The sequence below is a fragment of the Zosterops lateralis genome (genome assembly GCF_965231275.1).
Source record: "Zosterops lateralis genome assembly, chromosome: 9".
Taxonomy (NCBI): domain Eukaryota; kingdom Metazoa; phylum Chordata; class Aves; order Passeriformes; family Zosteropidae; genus Zosterops; species Zosterops lateralis.
Window position 1 is genome coordinate 22,880,763 of NC_139769.1, and position 20,440 is coordinate 22,901,202.

Here is a 20,440-nt window from a genome sequence, read left to right on the forward strand (position 1 = left end):
GATCCTCCACAGTACAAGTCCTGAGCCTACAGAGAAAACACAGTAACATTATAGGAAAGCTATAAACTGTCAAATAATTGGAGAAATAAGCATGGCATTTTTGACCTGGTCTGTGTCTAATACAGGAACTTAACTGCAGAAGGTCAAAGTCTCTAACAGGTACAAAAATAGTCCACAAGTCCAGCTCCAAGGCTCCTGATGTAAAAACATTTGACACCACCCAGTGAATCTCTTAAATATAAGACGTGATTAAGAGGCTGTTGTAGGGCAGCAGCCTCTGTTTGCTGTGTGCTATATGCTTTGGTAACATTTTACATAAACATCTGCCAAGAAAGTTCACCATATATGTCAGAGAGTAGAGTGCATCTGGAGGATTTAAGCTACAGTTTTCATCTGCATTGTGCCATCCATGATTCATTAATTTCCATTTGTATATATTTAGGCCAGCCTGTACTGTTGGGTTAAAGTACAAGATCTGAAATACCAGATGATGAAGTAATTACCCTGTGTATTTTTTTCTTTCTCATATTTTTTAAAATGTTTAGCTATAATATGACAACATTTCAAACAAAAAATAAGGGAATTATTATTATAATAATAATTATTTTGCAAAATCCTATACAAATTAAAAACTAGAGAGAATTCTCTTTCTTTGAAATTCAGCTGGTATTCACTTCCATAAATCTTTTCCATCTGACCAGTGGCAATGGACTGCATATATTCCATTCAAGCCACTATGCCTTACCCTCTCAAAATCCCTGGTTTGAAATTCAAGTAGGTTTATTAATGGCATATGGTCAACTAAAAGAACATATTTCTATCTGAAATATTTTCTGCAGGAAATATTTAATTGCAATAGCTGAAATATATTTACAGGAAGAAAAATCTCATTTTGTCCTACATTTGACAGTGTCTTTATATAACTAAATTTATCCTTTCCCTATGACATTTAAATAGGCTCTGATCTTCAGAAAATGGGAGAATTAATTAATTCAGTAGTAAATGATTCTGTTACTGAAAAGCCTCTAGATATTTCAAAATAAAAGGAACAGAGAAGGCACACAAAATATGCCTTCACTTTTATTTTCAGTAAGTGTCATGATTATAGCTGTGCTATAAATTCTGTCAAGAAGGCAGCTTAGAGAGGCAAGGTGGTTCTAAGGATTTCAGCGACATGTTGGTGAAACCAGAAGCAGATGCACATAGTTCAGGTCTGGGTGGGGAGGTTATTTTCCTACCTTTACTCATCAGTTTTCATGTACCTGTGTTTTGACCATCAGCTGTACTACTTGTAATACCTTTTCTGATTAGAAGCAAATTCTGGTCCCATTGAAAGAACCAAACACTAAAATCAGATGGGAAAAAACTGACTTAGTGTTAAATGCCTTCATGATTTAAAAAAACTCTCTGACTTTTATGTTTCTACACTGACAAGCAGTTACAAGTTTTTTGCTTGCCCCTTTTCATAGCCATTTCAATACTGTCACAGGTATATGGGAATTACATCAAAGAATAATTTCTATTTATTTTTCATTCCATCAGCCAGCACTGGAGAGCATTTAACGTGGTCTGGATATAAAACAGTACCAACCCATGTTAGATAGCATAGATAGGGAAAATCATACACAGCTGATTTCCAAGGTTCAAGCAGAAGATGAAGATCTTGGACCAACTTTTAATTGATCCATCTTCACCATTTTCCTAGACAAGGAAGTGATAATTTTGTTCAATTGAAAGTATTTTTTTAAAACAATTTGTATCCTTTTTTTTGCCTACAGATCATGTTGTATGTGAAGAGGAATTCAAATATGCTATGCTAGCTCTAAATTGCATATGTCCAGCTACTTCTACATTAATCACTCTGCTGGTTCATACATCTAGGGGACAGTAAGTATATTCTATCATAAGAAAACCTCAAACAACTTGGAAAAGTCATAGCTGATATTTTTTGGCAAACAGCTTACCCTGAATTCCCACACAGCTAAAATTTTTAAAAAGAAAATGGAACTAATGCAATAAAAGCATCAAAATACCTTACTTGAAGAGAACTTGAAGAGAATACTCTTACTTGAAGAGAACACTCCCTCCCCCCAGTATTTAATAGTTTGTTGCATGCTGTTGTGCTACTTCCACAATATAAAATACAAAAAAAATTGTATTTCTAGTTTAGTAGATTGAAGTGTCTCTATCTGTCACAAAGTTCTACTTACAAGCACTCAAAAGTCCTAAGAACACCTCTTCTAATAGGTTAATTTGAAGGTCTATTTCAATGAATTAAAACAGTTTTTTTTAATGACATATGGTATTTGCTCTTCTGTGCCTGTACGTTAAGAGGCAAACAAACCTACATAATTTTTAACATGACCACACTGCTGGAAGGGGTGCAGAATTTTGGTGTCTCTGCAGACTGCATAGTCACAGTAGAATTTTCTGAATTCACTAAAATAATTCTACCACATCTGGTAGAGATACACCACATCTGGTGTATCTCTTTTATGCTGTATTCTTGGAATAATTAGGTGTTCCTGATCGAAACGTTGTGGGCCCATAGATGCAATAAAGAGTGAATCTCTAAATATATTTGTAGAAATGGAATAGCTGCATATACACTACTACACTAGGCCTTGTAACATTCTTTTTCAAGTAACCATGAACCAAGTATATATATATATATATATATAAAAGCAGAGTTATTTAACTTCCTATATGACATATCTAGTATTCCCCTTTGCTCAGAATGGGGAAAACAAATTCTTCCTGGAACTATTACTATTGAGAACAACAAATGTCAAGATTTTAATGGCACTATCTGCACTAGAGTCTCCTAGTCGGAAGACAACAAAACACTGTTTTGATACCTGCTGAGCACCATGGTGAAATACATTCTTTATACATTTTTTACCTGCCTACCTTTCATTCTGTGACATGCACAGAATCCAGAGCCTTTTCCAGTTACTTCATATTACATGCACGTAAAAGAAGAGCAGTGTTCCTAACAGCTGTCAGGATTTTTCCATCAGCACAAAACCAAATACACAAAAGGGAAATATTTTCTGCTGTACTGAGGAACTTCAGCATTTCATTGTTTAACACAGTCACATTGATCATTTACAGATTCACAGCTGTGATGCAAAGTAACTGTCACAGAATTGATAAAAGTGCTTAAGATTTCTTTTGCAATGAGAATTAATAGATGAAACCAGCATAATAAAAGTAACTGTTTTCTAGTCTGGTCATTATATACTAGGAACAAAAAGAAAAGTTTCTTGCACAAATAGTTGTTGCATTACTTTGAATTCAGAAGGATTAAACGAATGTGTGTTTCTGTAAGAATGTACCATGTATGTTACTGTAAGAATGTGCTTCAGTATTTACACAGAAAGACTGAAAAAGTGAAAATGTCTAGTTACTTATTACTGTAGTCAGCACTCTTCAGAGCATTTATTCTCAGAGAGACTCCAAAATAAGGGCATTTTTCATTGTACTGCAGACACAAAACTGCTTTGGATCTGACCAATTTATAGTTCAGAGGGGTTTTTTTACTTTTCGAGATGTTTTCTGTTGTTGAACAAGAGGTAAATTAACTGCTAGTTGTTAAAATAGGTGAAGTTACCTTTATTTATGCATATGAAAGAAGAAGTCAGATAGCAGTTGAGTTTGGCTAAGTAAAAATATTAGGTGAAAGCAGATTAATATTTAAACTACAAATAAAAAAATTATATACATGTATTTATAAACCAAACACTAAATTAGATCTACATAATGAAAATAATTTGTTAAATAGACTTCCAATGTTAAGAGTGAACTTCTTTTACATTAGTTCCTGTTTAATTATCCTTTTATTAACATGGTTCTATTAACACGTGCATTAAACCTTATGTAGGACTCAAGTTTTAAATACCTGTTAAGGAGGTGTAAATAATCCTATTGTCTTCTCAACTGCTTATTGAATTCAAAACTTTAGTCTCTGAGACACCAAAATTCTGCCTCGAATCTTATTTATAATCTCATTATCAATCTGAATAAATAATCTTAACGTTTATCTTTAACTGTTGTCTGATTATCTAAACCAGCTATACAACTCTATTAGGGTTTGTTAGATGATACAAAATACTGGAAGAACCTTTCTGACTGGAAGTTAATGTGATCTTTACAGTACAGCCCCATGGGAAGCTTTCAGACAACTCACTGGAACCAAGCAGACATTAAACAGGTGACCGTTTTATTCTAGGGGGAAAAGTGAAATAAGGGAAAATGTTGTGAAATGACATTGCTAGTTCTGCTGTTCTGTACCTAGCACACTGTTTATAGTGTTGCAACAAAAATGGTTTACTTCTTTTCATCTTGAAACAAAATGCCTTTATGATGAGAGAGAAGAAACATGGGAAATGGAAGAAACATGGTAAATTGAAGAAAAATAGAAATTGTGTTGAGGTATTGAAAATGTGTAAATGAGCATAAAAGGAGCATGTCCCAGTATATTGAGATCTTCACTTCAATAGTGAAAATCTCCAGACACAGAACACACTTTTCCGTTTCATGACCTAACTGCACATATCTGTATATATGCATGAGTTACCTCCAGTGAAAATCATGCAGGCAGAACCTTGTTTCCACATGAAACTCAATCAAGAAGTTCCCAGGAGCTTCAGGGCTACAAGTGTTGGGGCTGGTGAGGTTTGGAACATTTCCACTAAACTGTTTACATTAAGGGCAGCAGCTGCATAGAGTAAAGGATGATCTGTTTGCCGTTCATTTTCTTGCACTAGAGAAAAGAGGCTGTGGACTTGTAGTAGTCTACAAGACACAGGAAGCAAAAATACCAGAGGATGAAGATCACTGATAAGTAAATGCAGAAGAATCTCTCTTACAGACCAAATGAACAAAGACAAATGACTCTTTCCTACATAAGTTGTTATTAATGATATTCAGACAGGAACCAGAGAGTCTGCCACAAAGCATGTGCAGAAACTGTCTTTATGAATATAATGAGAATGCTGCTGATTTTACCTGTCATCTTCAAATTGCCATGGATCTACTTATTATAGTGTGATTTTAAAGTAATTGAGCCACCTCTCTCCTGATATTAAAGTACATACATTCTCTTATAGGTCTATTACTTAGCAGAAAATGCTCTTTAATACATTAAAATAATCTCTGTACTTAAAATATTACCAAGATTTAATCTCAAATACCTCTTTCAGATGAGCCTGTTGGACCTTTTCAGTACACATTTGTACTTTCTATTGACATGAAATACCATTCTGATTAATAAGAATCTTGCACTAAGTGTTAAATTATTCTCTTTATGTTTCAGGGAGAGTCAGCAATCACCAGAACAATGGCAGAAAATGTATGGCAGATGCTCTGGTAATGAAGTGTATCACATTAACCTGGAAGAAAGTACTTTTTTTGCAGAGTATGAGGGGAAGAGCTTCACATATGCTTCCTTCCATGCACATAAAAAGTATGTTTATTTTTCTTATCAACCATCAAAAGGTCAAAGAAATAATTACTTGTTTTGCCTGCAACGTAGCTCTGCACTACAGGCACAGGGCTGCACATTAATCCGTTCCCGGGTTTAAGTATCTGGCCACTAATATGGATATATTTCTGTGAGTTGGAGCATGTTCATTCTGTACAGTCCATCTCAGTCTAAGAGAATAGAATATGAAAGATCTAAAGGATAAGCTGAACAATCAGAAAAAAAAAAAAAAGAAAAAAAAAAAAAAAAGAAAAAAAAAAAAAAAAAAAGGCCCCTTTTGGAGGTTTTTCAAGAACACCAATCCTTTTCCAAGTCCAAACCAATCTGGAAATGGATGGGTGGGAGGGTGTGTGGTTTTTTTTTTATTATTTATTTAGGTCTCAGCTGGAAGTCTGGCTTCCTTTGTGGCATATTCATATTATGGAAAATGTTCAATTTAAAGGTGTCACATGGTACATTCTGGTGATTGTTCAAACATAAAACTCTTCCTTCTGTTAGATGATAACATACCTAACTTTAAGATCCAGATGATGCATCATTTATCCAGTGCTGCTCTGTGAGATGAACATGCAAAATAAAAACAAATAATGTATGTTTGTATATATTTGATAAAATAAGCATTTATCAAACCCTTAATGCTGGATTTATTCTCATGTTTAATCAAGGAGAGAAAGAGAGATTTTTGCTGTAATCCCTTATTTTCTATCACTAATCAAATACAGTTTTAAGAGTGAATTGCAGAAATAAATTATGAAAATGGTTTCCATTACTTACAAATAATGGAACAATTTAACATGATTAATAATTTTTCATATCATGTATCCACTTTTCTGCCAATATTTTCCCAAAAAGGACTATTCATCTGACAGAAAAAATCAACTAGAACAACATTAGGAGAATATTATGGGCATTACGAAAAAACACTGAACTGCTTAGGAATTCATGAGCTCATAAAATCTGCTTGATTTGATGTGGCCTATTTAGCAGAACACATTTTTCAAACATCTTTGTCATCCAGAAAGCTGCAAATGTTCATAATGTGCGAAGAATAAAAATATACCTGAGGTTCATTTTTGACAATGGAAATTCTGGTGTTTGCAGGACTATGCAAAATGAACCATGCCTTTCCTTTTCTAATTAAGGTTTGGAGTCTGTCTGATTGGTGTTAGAAAGGAAGATAACAAAAACATTTTGCTGAATCCAGGTCCTCGATATATCATGAGTTCTACTGATATATGCTTTTATATAAATATCACCAAAGAAGAGAATTCTGCTTTTAAGAAGCAAGAAAAGCATAGAAAAAATCATGAATCAAAATTATCTTATCATGGAGCTTCTAGGTTACCAGTACACAGTATAATAGCCAGCATGGGTAAGTAAAAAAAAAAAAAAAATTACATTACAACATTTTCTTATTAAATGAGTAGAACATTTTAAAGCATCCTACTAAACTTTAAGAAACTATAATTATGAATGGAAAGAATTATTATAAAATGTCAAACATTTGTCCTCGTATTTAAAAAGAAACCCACAGACAAACAACAAAAACCAAACCAAAGAAAAACCCAGACAAAGACAAACAAGCAGACAAACCAAAACCCCCAAACGAACAAATGGAATTTGATTCTTTTACTTGACCATGAGGAATTAAACTGCTTCAGACTTTGGTATAAAAAAGTGACAATGAAGTGTATGCAAAGTGAAACAAGTGGGTAAATCATAGGAGTACTTGTTTGTCATTCATACCTGATTGTTTGTAAGAAGCTTTCATGAGCTTCTTAATTTAAAAAAAAAACACCATAAGTAAAATCTGCAGGTTGTTGATGCATATAAATACAGATTGATTATATGATTATATGATTTTAAAGAGGTAGTTACCAAGAATACATAGAGTAATTGTCAGGAATGTTACTTTCCTTGAGTACAGTTTTGTTTTATTTTAATGGAATAAGCACAATCAGCATAGGGTTGCTGCCAGTCTTTTACCATGCACTCCCCACTAAACCCAGGAATCTCATTGTGAGCAGCACTGAGGAGATGTTTTCCTGCCCCCAGGGACGGTGGCCATCGATTTGCAGGACACGGGCTGCCGCAGTGGGGCCACCCTGGCCCTCCCCACCGAGGGCACCAAGGAGGGCAGGCGGCCCAGCATCGCCCCGGTGCTGGAGGTGGCGGACTCCTCCTCCCTGCACACCTGTGACCTGCTCAGCGACCAGTCCGAGGATGAAACCACCCCCTCGGATGATGAAGTCTCTGCGGGCTTAGAGTACGTATAGCAAATGTAAAATGAAGTGAAGAGTTAGCACTGTATAAAAAGCACCGATAATCTTTTTTGAAATGCAGATCGGTCTGAGGACTTCTAGGAAGCAAGTCCCATGAAGCCCAGTTATGGAATTACTGCCATTGAGGAAATGCTAGGAGAATGCCATAAGCCTACTTTGAAATACAAAACCACCCAACAGATTAACCCTTCTATTTCCTGGAGATTTTCTCTTTGCAGTTATAAAAGTCACATATTGCAATACATTCATAGCATATTTCAGGATTTTTTTTTAACTTTCTATAATTACTAAGCAAGCACTCAACAAATTTGTAAACAGATAAGTATTCCTGTCATGAAAATGCAGTGATAATCAGGTCATCCTACAGGCTTTTGAATGCTGGGGCTGGGTGTGTGACTTCAAAATGCAGGAATGACAAAAAAAGCAGTATGGGGCAAATTATCATTATTTAATTCAAAATGCTGTTAGTGTGTTACTAAAAGTAATGATGAATTACTCAGAAAAACCCAGAAGGTTCAATCCTGCTGTGCAGATGAGCAATTAGGTTTCTTGGGATTGCTGATAGGGGCGTTAAAACTGAAATACACAATTAAGCCAGTGCCTCAACCAGCAGAGTTTCCCATCTCCACCAGTGGCAAGCGTGAGAACCCCCAGGGAAGATTATCAAGCTCCAGAAAAAAAATTAGTAAGACGAGTCATCTTAAATGTGCAGACTGAAACACCAGGATTTAAAAGGCCTCTTGTAAAAAACCACTAAGGCAAATTAGATATTTCACCTCATCGGGAAGAGGATTTTCCATTTAGAATTTATTTCAGCCATTTTGAAAGTACATTATTAAAGCTAAAAGGTAATGACTTCACTCATTCTTGGTAAATGTTTGAAAAAACGTTGGAAAAGGAAGAGCCACAGTACAGTTATTTCTGTTTTCTTTCCTTCCCTTTTTAACTTACAAGTTTCTAATTCAAAACCCTGTGACAGCACACTATGATACAACAGACTATTTTCAAAAACCCAAGCAAAACTCCTTCAGTCCCCAAAGGCATGGCACCTTTCACTAAGTTCTATTGAACTGCAAAATACATTATTTTGATCTCTGTTAAACAGTTCATTTTGTGGACTTGACTCTAAAACTTGGACATATGTATAAACATCCCATAAAGCACTTGTGTAGGCAGCTGTATTTTGGTAATTTGCTATACTGAAGAATGTTTTTTTCTATTTTAGGTATGCCAAAGGCTATCCTCCATACTCTCCTTATATTGGAAGTTCTCCCACCTTTTGTCATCTTCTGCACGAAAAAGTACCCTTCTGTTGTCTAAGACTAGATAAGGTAAAGGGGGTTTCTGCTGCTGGATAACCCTGCATTCTCATTTGTCCCTTGCATCTGAGCAGAGCTCAATTCTGATTTCTCCTTAGAGATGAAATTTGTGCAGTGTTTGCTATAATACTATATTTCCTCCTCCTTTTCATCACCAAGTGTTTATGTCTAACCAGGTCTCTATTGGGTCATCTGATACAATATTTATATCCACTGAACTCGTTTCTTACTTTGATTTTAGGGATGCCAGCATAACTACTATGAAGATGCCAAAGCCTATGGATTCAAAAACAAATTGATTATAGTTGCAGCAGAAACTGCTGGAAATGGCTTATATAACTTTATTGTCCCACTCAGAGCTTATTACCGACCAAAGAAAGAACTAAACCCCATTGTGTTACTGCTGGATAACCCGTAAGGAGACTTTTTTTCCCTCCTTTTCATAAGTTTTGGACTCATTTTACCATTACTTCAATAGATGACCCCTTTTCATGTGGCCAGCTGAAAATCAAAAATATTATGGCACACTTATCTTTGAGAAAAGTTAGTGACAAAAATGACACTCCACGTTCACTGTCATATATAAAATTGACCTTTTATTGACTCTTAACAGCCATAGTAAATTTAAATGTTCTTATTCTTCATGGCCAATGTTTCAGCTAAGTTTTTCTTAAAATTATCCCCAAAAATGTGAATGTTACTGCTAAAATTAAATAGCTTAATAAACACTGTAAAAAGCAAGCTGTGTTACAGTTTCACAGCTACATGACAGCACTAACCTACTTAACACAATGCACTTATTGCCCTGGACCAGTTAGGTATATTTTTAATAACTCTACACTCAAAGATAAACAGTTCTTTAAACCAAAAGGACACCCAAAGACACACTTTATCTAAAATTATTTAAAGGCATGGATGGAAATTAAAACCTGGAGTATTGTTGTTACTTTTATATCTCTCTGGTGACTGCTGGAATTTTTTGCATTTCTTTCTCTTAATGTTTCAGACAAATTTGCCTATGCCAAGACTGATTCATTTATACTCTGATAATGAATTAGTTTTTTGAGGGTTTTTTTGCAACACTTTAGTACAGCTCACCTACTTAAAATCACAGCTTGAAAGACACAGAAATGGAGGTTAGCTGTACACAGAAAAGTAGAGCAAGATAAGAAGGCAAAAATGTCTTGTAGGTTGTGATTCCAGGGCTGACACTTCCCTTTGCGTAGATCTGTTGCACTTCAAGTGATTTTTTTTTTCTACAAAGGCCTGCTGTGAAGTGTCCCACTTTACCTCAGGCAGCTCCTTAGTCAGCTGTGTTTGCAAAACAGCAGGTTTTTGTGTAGGTACTATGGCATACAGTGAATTAACACTAATTGAGAAGCCTAAATGAGGTTAAATCACTTCCACTGGCAGGATGAGAGCAAAGCAGTGGGCACAGGGGGCCCTCTAGTGCCAGCTCCTTTTGCCAGCACAGTGCCCAACTTCACACACGTCAGTGCTGCTCTGACACTTCAGCGCTAAACCCACTTTTGATTGATTAATGTGAAGAAAAAGCTCTGCTTGCTAATTAAACCAACACCCTTAGTGTTGTCTCTAGGCAGTGTTTGCAGTGACTCCTCTGAAGGGGAGTAGGTTGAAAGCAGTAGGTGTGACAAAACCCAAATGATGATTTGATTTCCACTTCACATTCTAATTAAGAATTGTTGATGCTTATTTTAAGTCTTCCTAAGACATAGATTGGAGCATAACTTGGTAGTGTGTCTTTGACATCACTCATTTGTTCTTATATTTGGAATTGTCCTGTGCCATAACAGTTCTGATTTTAAAGGTGCATTTATTAATAGAAGCATGTTAATTCTGATCATTCTTTATGATCACAGCAAAATGTTGATTCACAGCTTTCTATTTCCCGCTTAAACTGACATTATAATGCCAAAGTTTAAGAAAGTTATTTCTTTAAACAACCCCAAACTACCAGTTGATTGAAATATTTTCAAAGAGATGCTGCTGTTGTGATACTGTGTTTCATTTTGTAATTCCATCTGCTGCTTAGGCCAGATATGCATTTTCTGGATGCAATCTGTTGGTTTCCAATGGTTTACTACATGGTGGGCTCTATCGACAAGTAGGTGAAATAACTGTTAGAAAACTTACCTTTGTAGTCTCAGTGGTTTGTTGTGTGTATTGTCATTGCATGTTCTAGTGTGTGTGTGTTGTAGTTGGAGATGAGCTTTTTGCATGCATAGTCTGTGTCTGTGTGCTGTAATTTGGGATTTTGAATTTCTGATTTGTAAAGGAGCTCATTAGTGAAAAGCATGAGAGGCAGCACAAGTTAATATCTTCAAAAACATAAGATTAACACTTACTTAGGTGATTTTGTACGTTTCTACAAATGAACGGATTATAGCCCTGATTCTAGTGTCAGTCTGTACTGAGTTGTTGGAATTCATTGACTCAGGTTTTGTAAAGATAGCTACAGAATGTAAACAGTCTTGAATGTGTCCAAAAGTCTTCATCTTCCACTACTTAAATTATCACTTACTCCTACATTTCTGTCTTCACCTCTGCTAATATATGTTTATGGATATAGGTTTAGCAACAGAACTTCAGTGTGAAAATCAGGCAGAAACAAGAGAAGAGCAAGGACTCATGAATATTTTAGTAAACTCCTCTGTGTAGATTGTAAATTTAAACTAAACGGTTTGCTTCACTAGATAGTGAATACTGAATTGGGGCTACAAGCCCATAGTATTAATTCCCCCTGTAGAAATCAAAAAACTTATTTCCTGCTTATAATAGTGATACAGTTACAGATTTACCCTGGTGATACCAAATCCTTGCAAGGTTTACAAAGAGACCACTTGTTGTGTACTTTACATTTTTTCCTATAAATCAAGAAAGGGTCATAGGTTATTAATATCTACTACTTTCTTAACTCTTAATTACATAATAGTTATAAAAAGAAGTAATAATGTAAGAAGTAAGAATAATTTAAATTGTTGCCTTTTTCCCAACCTGGAAATGAAACTCGAGATAATTTCAGTAAGCAGGTAATATAAAAGGGGATCTTTATTTGAAGGCCTTCAGAGGCAAAAGCCTGCTCCTCCAGGGGTGAATAGAATGGTATAGGTTTTAGAAAATCAGCATAATTGATTAAAAGCACCAATTAGGAGGTAAAGTGGTGATGCAATTTCCCCCCAGGTCAAGCCCCTTCTCCCCCCTCAGCACTGGCTGTACTTTGTCCATGAGAATGTATCTCAAAGGGTTCTCAGCCTTGATTCCCAGGAAGAACCAAGATAGCTCCTGGGGCTTGGAGCTCTGGAATTTGTCTTTCTGCCTAGGGAAAGGCCATGGAAAATTACTGGGAAAACTAATTACTAATACAATAGGCTACAGAGCTACAAATACATGTATGAAGAATACAGATAAAAGGAAAAAGGCAAAACCCAAATGGCATCAACATGTATACTCAAGAAGGAATACTCAAAGTATTCAAAATAATTAATAACTCAGATGTTAACCTGTTTTACGAACATAGAAAAATTAATCTTTGTTTACATTTACTGAGTTTATTCCAAAACGGAAATTGCCAAATCCCTCCCTCATGGTGTCTTGTTCTTTCAGAATTAAATGCATTTTTAAATAAATGAAGCATGTAGTCTTTGGAATAAGTGATTATTCAGAATTCAGATGGTCACAGTAATACCAGCATGAACTTCTGCATCTTTTCTGACACTAAAATAACTCTAATTCCTGGTGCAATAAGCAACTAGATTTTGTAGAGGGTTTTTTTTACATCTGTTATCATCAATAAGAATGCTTTTAAAAATATAGTTCATATATATTCCCTGTGTTTTTCTCACCATGTTTTTAAATCATGTACAACTAATAGATCTGATCATCTGTAGATAAGAAATATATTGTAAAATACGTGAATTTTCCTTTCTTATTTAAGGGGTATAAAATACGTTCTCAAAGTACCACCTACTATCTATAAGTATCTAAAATATTTACCATTTGTTCATCATCAATGAAGTATTACTATCTCAGAGAGAAAACCACCAAAAGAATTACTTGCATTTAACATTCCTTTTTTTGTTAGAAGTAGATGGCTCACAGAAAAACAGTTTTACCAAAATATGTCAAGTAGGTACCTGTCCCCCAGTCCTTGGGTAGGACTTGAGATCTGTAAATGAACAGATTTCACACTTGTGTAGAAATCTAGTCAATCTTGAGAAACCTTTAGTTAAAGGTACCTGAGAACTAGAATTATAATACTTCCACATTAGCATTTTTCAAATTCTCCACAAGTCAGCTGAATGTAACTGCTAATATAAGAATAGCTGTTGAGCTTATGAAACATTGAAATACAGAAAATCTGGGTATTTCAGAATATGCTGCTATTTTCAGGTATCAACTGAAAGTCTGAAAAAGCAGAAATACAAGTTACTCAGAAAAAAAAGTATGGACTTCTACTTGTGCACTCCAAGTTGTTCATAAATCACATAAAATCAGATTGTTGTAGTCTACCATCAGTAATATTGCACAGTTTCAAAAATAATGGTGTATCTTCTTCCAAAATAACTTGTTAAAAAAACCTACCACACTTGTCAAAAAGTGCTTAGGATCTGTGGAAACTGTTGCTATTAAAACAGCTGAAACATGCTTAATTTTGGAGACAAAGCTACAAGGCATGATGAGAACTGTAACTCAGCTGTCTGAGTGTTTTTTGTGGCTGGGCTTCACATATTGTCCAGCTGTGCACAAAGTTCTGCTCTGCAGCTGCTCCTAAAAGCATCCTGAGAACACTCCAACTGATTTATTAACATTTTGAAACCAAAGTAAAACTATGGGAAAGAGCAATCTGGACCATTTATTTGGGTTTTTCTATTGTCAGAAGTAACTGCAATGGAGCAAGTTGTTGCAGTGGATAAGGCCAGAGTCTTCCCAAGTAATTGTTAAAGACTTATTTAAAATAAAAATTGAAAAAAAAATTATCATTAACACAAGAGAGGGACTGCAACAACCTACTGAAGTAGATTCGATATTCTATTTTACCAATTAATTGAGATGTTATCCTAGATTATATTAGAAGTGGTTATGTAGCTGATCTGCAGATGCCAAGCACGGCTAATCTTTCAGGTGTTCCATATTTAAGTTGCTTGTTTCTTTCTCCCTCTTTCTCTTCACAAAAGCCTAGATGACTTACTAAGGTGTGGGGTCACCTTTGCAGCTAATATGGTGGTGGTGGACAAAGAGAGCACAATGAGTGCTGAGGAAGACTACATGGCAGATGCCAAGACTATTGTGAATGTTCAAACCCTCTTCAGGTAAGACATTTTTGCAATCTATCTACACATCCTCATTAATTCTGAAATACTCGATGCCTCTCGTGCCAAGAATTTGTTCTTTTTTTTATTTTGCTTAGGTTTTCTCCTGCATGAATTTGTGTCCTACATGGGCAAACTTTTTCCCACCATGCTTTAGCAATTCACTTAGGATCCTGAGGTATTCTCCTGAAAGCTCAAATGAAAGCTTTGCATCCCCAAACTAGATAATCATTTAAAAAAGTAGCTGTCAGGTTTATAGGAAAGAAAATAAAGTTACTCTTGAAGACTTAAGATGAAAGATCTTTGAGAAAAGAAAATTCACTCTAATGCTAAAGTCCATATGAAAAACAGATCCTTCTAATGCTGAAAGGTAAGCAGTGCATCACTATGAAGTTAGTAATAAGTGTTCACATTTTGAATATCCAGTTTTGAACAAACGTTAGATTTTTAGGCACATACATACAACATTAACTATTACAGCAACATGCTAAGAGTCATGAGAGTATAATATGATCAGTCTAGGGAAGAGGCTGAGGAGGCTGTGATGAAAAGCAAAACACTGAGATTTGCTGTTCCTTTTGAGAACTCTCCTCATTAAAGCCTTTGTGTTCAATATCTTGGTTCAATAAGTGTAAAAAAATGTGTCATTTTGAGCTAAGAAAAATATTATTTGCTTAATAAAAACACCCAAAAAATCTCACACAAAACAAAACACACTACACAGTCAGCTATGAAATGCCTCCCTTATTTGGGGCTTAAGCCTAGCACTTCCTGGTATTCATTCTAATAAGACCTGGAAGAAAATTGAGTATGATTCAATGTTGTTTTTATTGCAATTACCTGTTTTCCATGTCATACCTTCCACGAAAGACCGGAGAGAGATGCATAGTAAGTGCTTTTGAATTCTTCAGTGGTTTAGAAAACTGAGTTCATTAAAATAAAATGGAGCTTTTTTTTTTTTTTTCTTTTGGTAAATGCAGCTCTGTAAGAGTGCAGTTAAATGCTCTTTGCATTTCTGTATGTGCTCAAAGGAAGTAAAATCTGCATTGCAGAAGAAACGTTAATTCTGTCTTTTTCCAACATTTCAGTTTCTGAATTGGTGCCTGATACTCGCACAGGTGTGTGTTTTATACTCACACCTATGAAATTTGGGTTGAAACTTTGAGCTTTAGCTGTGCATCACTCAGATCTACTCCTGGCCATACAGTGCTTGGGCATCTCACCGATTTTACATACATCAGTTTTTTAGAAGTACAGTTTACCCCCAGAAGGAAAAAGGATTTGTATCAAAAGAAAAACTTGCAAAGTCCCAATTTGTTTTTCCCCTGTGTTCTACTTCATAAAAGAGAAACTACATACGATAGGTATGCCCTTAGATGTTACTGTACACTCCTTCAGTTGTCTTGCTCATTGTTGGCAGCTAGATGGCAGCTTTAACTCAGGTACGAATTCTGTATCTTGTTCGGTATTGTTTTAACACTACATATTTACAATCAAAGTAAATTAAAATTAAATACTTTGGTGTAAGAGTTGACAACACTTTTTCATAAAACTTCATAAACTTTCACAAGTAGCATATTGTATAAATTAGTTTTCTTTTCTTTTTTCCCTAGAACACATATAATAATTTCATTGCCTTTTTATATTATATGAAAGTTGTAGAAATCAGTAAGCTTTGGGAAGAGGCATAAGGTAGTGGCATTTACCTGTTCTACAGAACAAACTACATTCATTGCACTAAGGTTAATAGTTTTGTAAATGGCCTTTAAAAATATATTGAAAGCTTTTTTATTACTTATGAATAGCTAATAATACCAGAAAGTAATGAAGAAAAGACTGGACATGGTAGAGAGCAACAGCACTCGACACCAACTGTAGCGTTAAAGAGGGATTTTAAACCACTGGATTTAATATGCTGTTTTCAATGCTATCACATCACTGACGAAGATTCCACTTCAGTCGCACCAGGTGAAGCCATTCAGAGGATGCAGGCTGATGTAAACACCCCTGATGTGAGTTACTCAGACCTGAAAAAGCCTTGTGAGAGTGCTGCAGTAGCGTTCAGCTGAGGCTGGCAGTTCACATATACCAGTTGTGTCATTACTCCCCGATTTACATAAATTAGCAACTCTGCTTTGCCTGGAGAGTGTGCTCCCCACCCTGGAAGGCAGATGCATTGCTTATAACAGAGTTGTTAGCACCTTTAGGGCTAGAAGCTGTGCCATCCCAATTAAAACTGTGACACAGCACTGACTTACCTGACTTAGAAGGAGTACACAAGTGTGACTCAAATGGGCACACTGACTAAGAACTAGTTATCAGAGCTTAAAAATAAAAGGAGAAATTAACAGTCTTGGTCTATACCTTAAGATACTTTTCACTTTTTAAAATTAAATAGGAAGCCAACCACTGAATCCCTTTAGACAGGTGTGAGCCACCTCAGAAAAGCAGCGTGTTTCCTCAGGCAGTAAGTCTGTACTACTATAAAGTTTTATTAGTTAACCTCTTAAAGGCTGGGTTTCACATCCTGCAGGAAGCCTATGTAACAGGTCATTATTTTGGCTGGTATCTTGCTGTCAGCACCAATTTAGATAAAAACCAAATGAGGTGCTATGATGGCATTGCAGCATTTTCTGGGTTTATCATTGTGGTTTGGGAAAGAACTACACGTCTCTCTTGCTTGTCTGATTTTTCAAATACAGTTCAACAGCAAGCCATGCCTTCCATCAGGCTGGTGGGGTTTTCTCTTCCCTATCTAGTCCTTTCTTAGAATGGGGTAGAAGAGAGGGATCTTTGCCTAGAAGGAGCCTGCTCCAGTGCTAAAACAGTCAGTGTGTAAGGCAGGCAGAGTGCCTTACACCCAGGGCAAGGTGCAATCTGTCCCTGACTACCTGGAGAGTCATTTCCCCTAATTCAGCTAAAAGGCAGTTCTAAGTAAAATACCAATACCAATTTTTAAACTGATTTCCTAATATAAATCAGTTTTCATATCTTGGTGACAAACTAAACCATCTTTGAGAGAAACACAGCAGCCTGCATTTTTTCCTGCTGTGTATATTTTATCATGAGATCAGCTTTAATTTCCTATGACTCTAATTCTGAATTCTGTAGTGTTAGTTTTCAAATACAATATGGGATTAACACATATTGGCAGACAGTCCGGATATACATTTCCCCACATTTAGTCTCTGCTTGAATTGCCATTTCAGTGACATTTCTCCCTGCAAAAGTGAGGGAAAAGAACAAGACTTGCAAAAAGGTGCATTGAATTCTGTTTGATGCTAACTTACCAAATCCTGCTTCCATGAAAACTGAGACAGAAGCCACATCAATGATGTAATTAGTACAACAATTGCCTATTAAGTGTAAATAAGTAGCCTCAGGATCGAAAGAGGCTACAAATGTACTTTTATTTTCTGACATGAATCTGTGGAGGAAAGATTTAAATAATAATATGCATTCTATTCTGACTTGTTTAGTATTTGAATAGTGTAAACTATGATTTTCTTTCTGTTTCTTGGAGCCCTGAGTGCTAAGGAGGGGCTCTTTAGTCTGCTGCTTGAAAATCTGTGTAATTCAGCCAGTTCACAGTTGAGCTCTCTTCACTGCTTTTAGTTACTGGAAGCCTGAATTGGTGTTAAGTCATAAATATTTTGTATATGTAAATATTTCAAAGTGAGAACATAAGTATACATAAACATACATTTTCTCAGCAACTCCCACAAGTGTCACTTTTCATCTATATTGCTCAGACTGTAGTCACAGCATGCAAACAGACCTCAAGAAAGAAAAACCCAACTGGAAAGGGTACATAAATCAGTAGTGCTTTACATGCAACCAGGTACTAAGTGCAAGCTTTAAATTTTTGCATTTTTTGCTGTTTCCTACAGATTTGTGATATTGTACCAATCATTAAATAAAACCTCTGATAATGACATTAAGATATTTCTTTCTAGCTTTTAAGTGTGTGCTTCTTTGTGAATTCTACAGAGAATGTGTTTTAATTCCTTCTGCTATTGGACCAGCATTTCATTGGGCCCACAGCCACCACAGCTTTCAGGACTTCATTAAAAGCATGGACACAAGCACAGGCTGTAGCTTTATGCAGAGCCTTACAATTGTGAATTGTTCAAATTAGAAGTATAACCGCCACATTCTTTTAAAATGCAGGTTGTTCTCCAGCCTAAGCATTATCACAGAACTAACTCACCCAGCCAACATGAGATTCATGCAGTTCAGAGCCAAGGACTGCTATTCTCTTGCTCTGTCCAAATTGGAAAAGGTAAGGAGATTTGCCTCTCCCCACCCTCAACTGAAATGTTATATTTTTATTTCTCCGATTTTGTAACAATAATTTCAAAACAAGGGGAAAAAGTGAAATGATTTATGGTTGTGAGTGACCATAAAAGATTTTTTTCCAAAATTCTACCCTCTTTTAAGAGTAAAGTTTGATTTGATTTAATCAATTACAATATAATATTAATCAACCAACTCTCTGGTGGAATTTGCTCAAGGAAAATGAAATTTCTTGGATAATTAAATATTTAGAGCTAATGTAGTTGTCCAAGAGGCTGACACAGGCAATTAACATGGAACATCGTTTAACTGACTAAATGCTTAAAACATACAGCTTTCATTATAATGTATTCTTTAATTCCACTTCATTTTAAAGGCACTATAATCATGCCTTCTGTACACATTTCTGTGTATCTGTTAGAGATAATGGCATTACTGGGATGGTTTGAGAATAGCAATTGTTTTCTGTCAGAATGATGAGAGGGACAGCAACTCTACTTAAATGTTATATAAAACCTTCATATTCTGTGTGCATATTTGGCATTTTCAAACTGTGGAACTGTGGCTGTATGGAAATAAATTTAATCTGCTTCTTCAAAATCCTGTTACTTAAAACAGGTGGAGCATAGGAAGTAATATTGTGCATCTGTTTAGCTCTCTAAACTCAAGGACAAGCTGCCTCCCCTCGAATCTTCACTGGTGATCTGACCTACCCACCTCTGCACTCCCACAATTTTACAGTATTAGTATTATCTTCATGATCTTTCAGGCCATATTCTGAGTTTGTGAGAGACAATATCACTGGGACAGTCTTCAAGAGCAGAAATCCTTTACTACATTCTTTCCCTTCTCCATACAAGTCTGTCAGTTGGTATGACTGCTGGCTTTTCTTGTGTACCCTCCCAGTTAGTGCACCTCAAATATCTAACAGATCTTGGTGAATTTGAATTCATGCCAAAATCATTACCATTATACAGATTTAACACATAATTTCCATTTCCTACTTGTACCGTAAATTTCCTAGATTTTGGGGATTTCAGAGTTCACTATTTACTGTATAATATTCAGGTAGGTAATTTTAATATATACTTAATGGAAAAGAGCCTTTTCATAGAAACTTACCTTCCCAGTCTGGTTTCTTACAGAGGAATTGAATGCTGCAAAAATTCAGCCTGTATGGATGAGACAGGATAAGGATGAGAAGTAAATCTTTTACTTGGTTGAATATGACACTTACATGTTGACCACAAGATGGAAATACTTGAGTGGTCTTTAGTGACTTGTTATCTTTGCCTGTAGTAGCATGAAGGCTTGATCTTGTGTTTAGGTGATGGTTCTGATAAAGACAAAACGTAGAGAGCCGTGAGGAAGCCAGACAAAAGTTGTTGCAGAAAGAGAGGAGCTGTTTCCAGCAGGAGGCTCAGCTTTGCTGGGATAATGCCACCATCCCACACTACCCATTAAGGTTTGCACCTGTGGCTTCTCCTTTGTAGCACTTCTCCCTGCCTGGTAAATCCATGAAGGATAAGCTAAAACTGGCTGGAATCTGCTTTGCCAGTTCTTTCAGGGCAACGAGGGCCAAGAGCTGGCTGGGGCCTTCAACACTGTGTTTCAGCCTAACAATGTCTTGGTGTACTATGACTGATAGGGTTTCTGAAATTATTTGTTAATGTATTCCCTTAATCCAATTCCACTTGGATTCTGGAATTCTCTGTGAGCTGTCTACTT

At 35.9% G+C, this 20,440-nt stretch overlaps 1 protein-coding gene across 1 annotated transcript in view; it reads left to right on the top strand.

Annotated features, from left to right (window-relative positions):
* The window catches only part of KCNT2 (potassium sodium-activated channel subfamily T member 2), a 118,293-nt gene that overhangs the window by 78,480 nt on the left and 19,373 nt on the right, over nt 1-20,440 (top strand). Inside the window, exons 15-24 of the mRNA XM_083867396.1 lie at nt 1,779-1,887; nt 4,157-4,213; nt 5,318-5,467; nt 6,628-6,857; nt 7,541-7,751; nt 8,993-9,098; nt 9,328-9,500; nt 11,140-11,211; nt 14,282-14,416; nt 18,587-18,698. Coding sequence (XP_083723522.1) covers nt 1,779-1,887; nt 4,157-4,213; nt 5,318-5,467; nt 6,628-6,857; nt 7,541-7,751; nt 8,993-9,098; nt 9,328-9,500; nt 11,140-11,211; nt 14,282-14,416; nt 18,587-18,698 — 1,355 coding nt within the window. The remainder of the gene's footprint in view (nt 1-1,778; nt 1,888-4,156; nt 4,214-5,317; nt 5,468-6,627; nt 6,858-7,540; nt 7,752-8,992; nt 9,099-9,327; nt 9,501-11,139; nt 11,212-14,281; nt 14,417-18,586; nt 18,699-20,440) is intronic.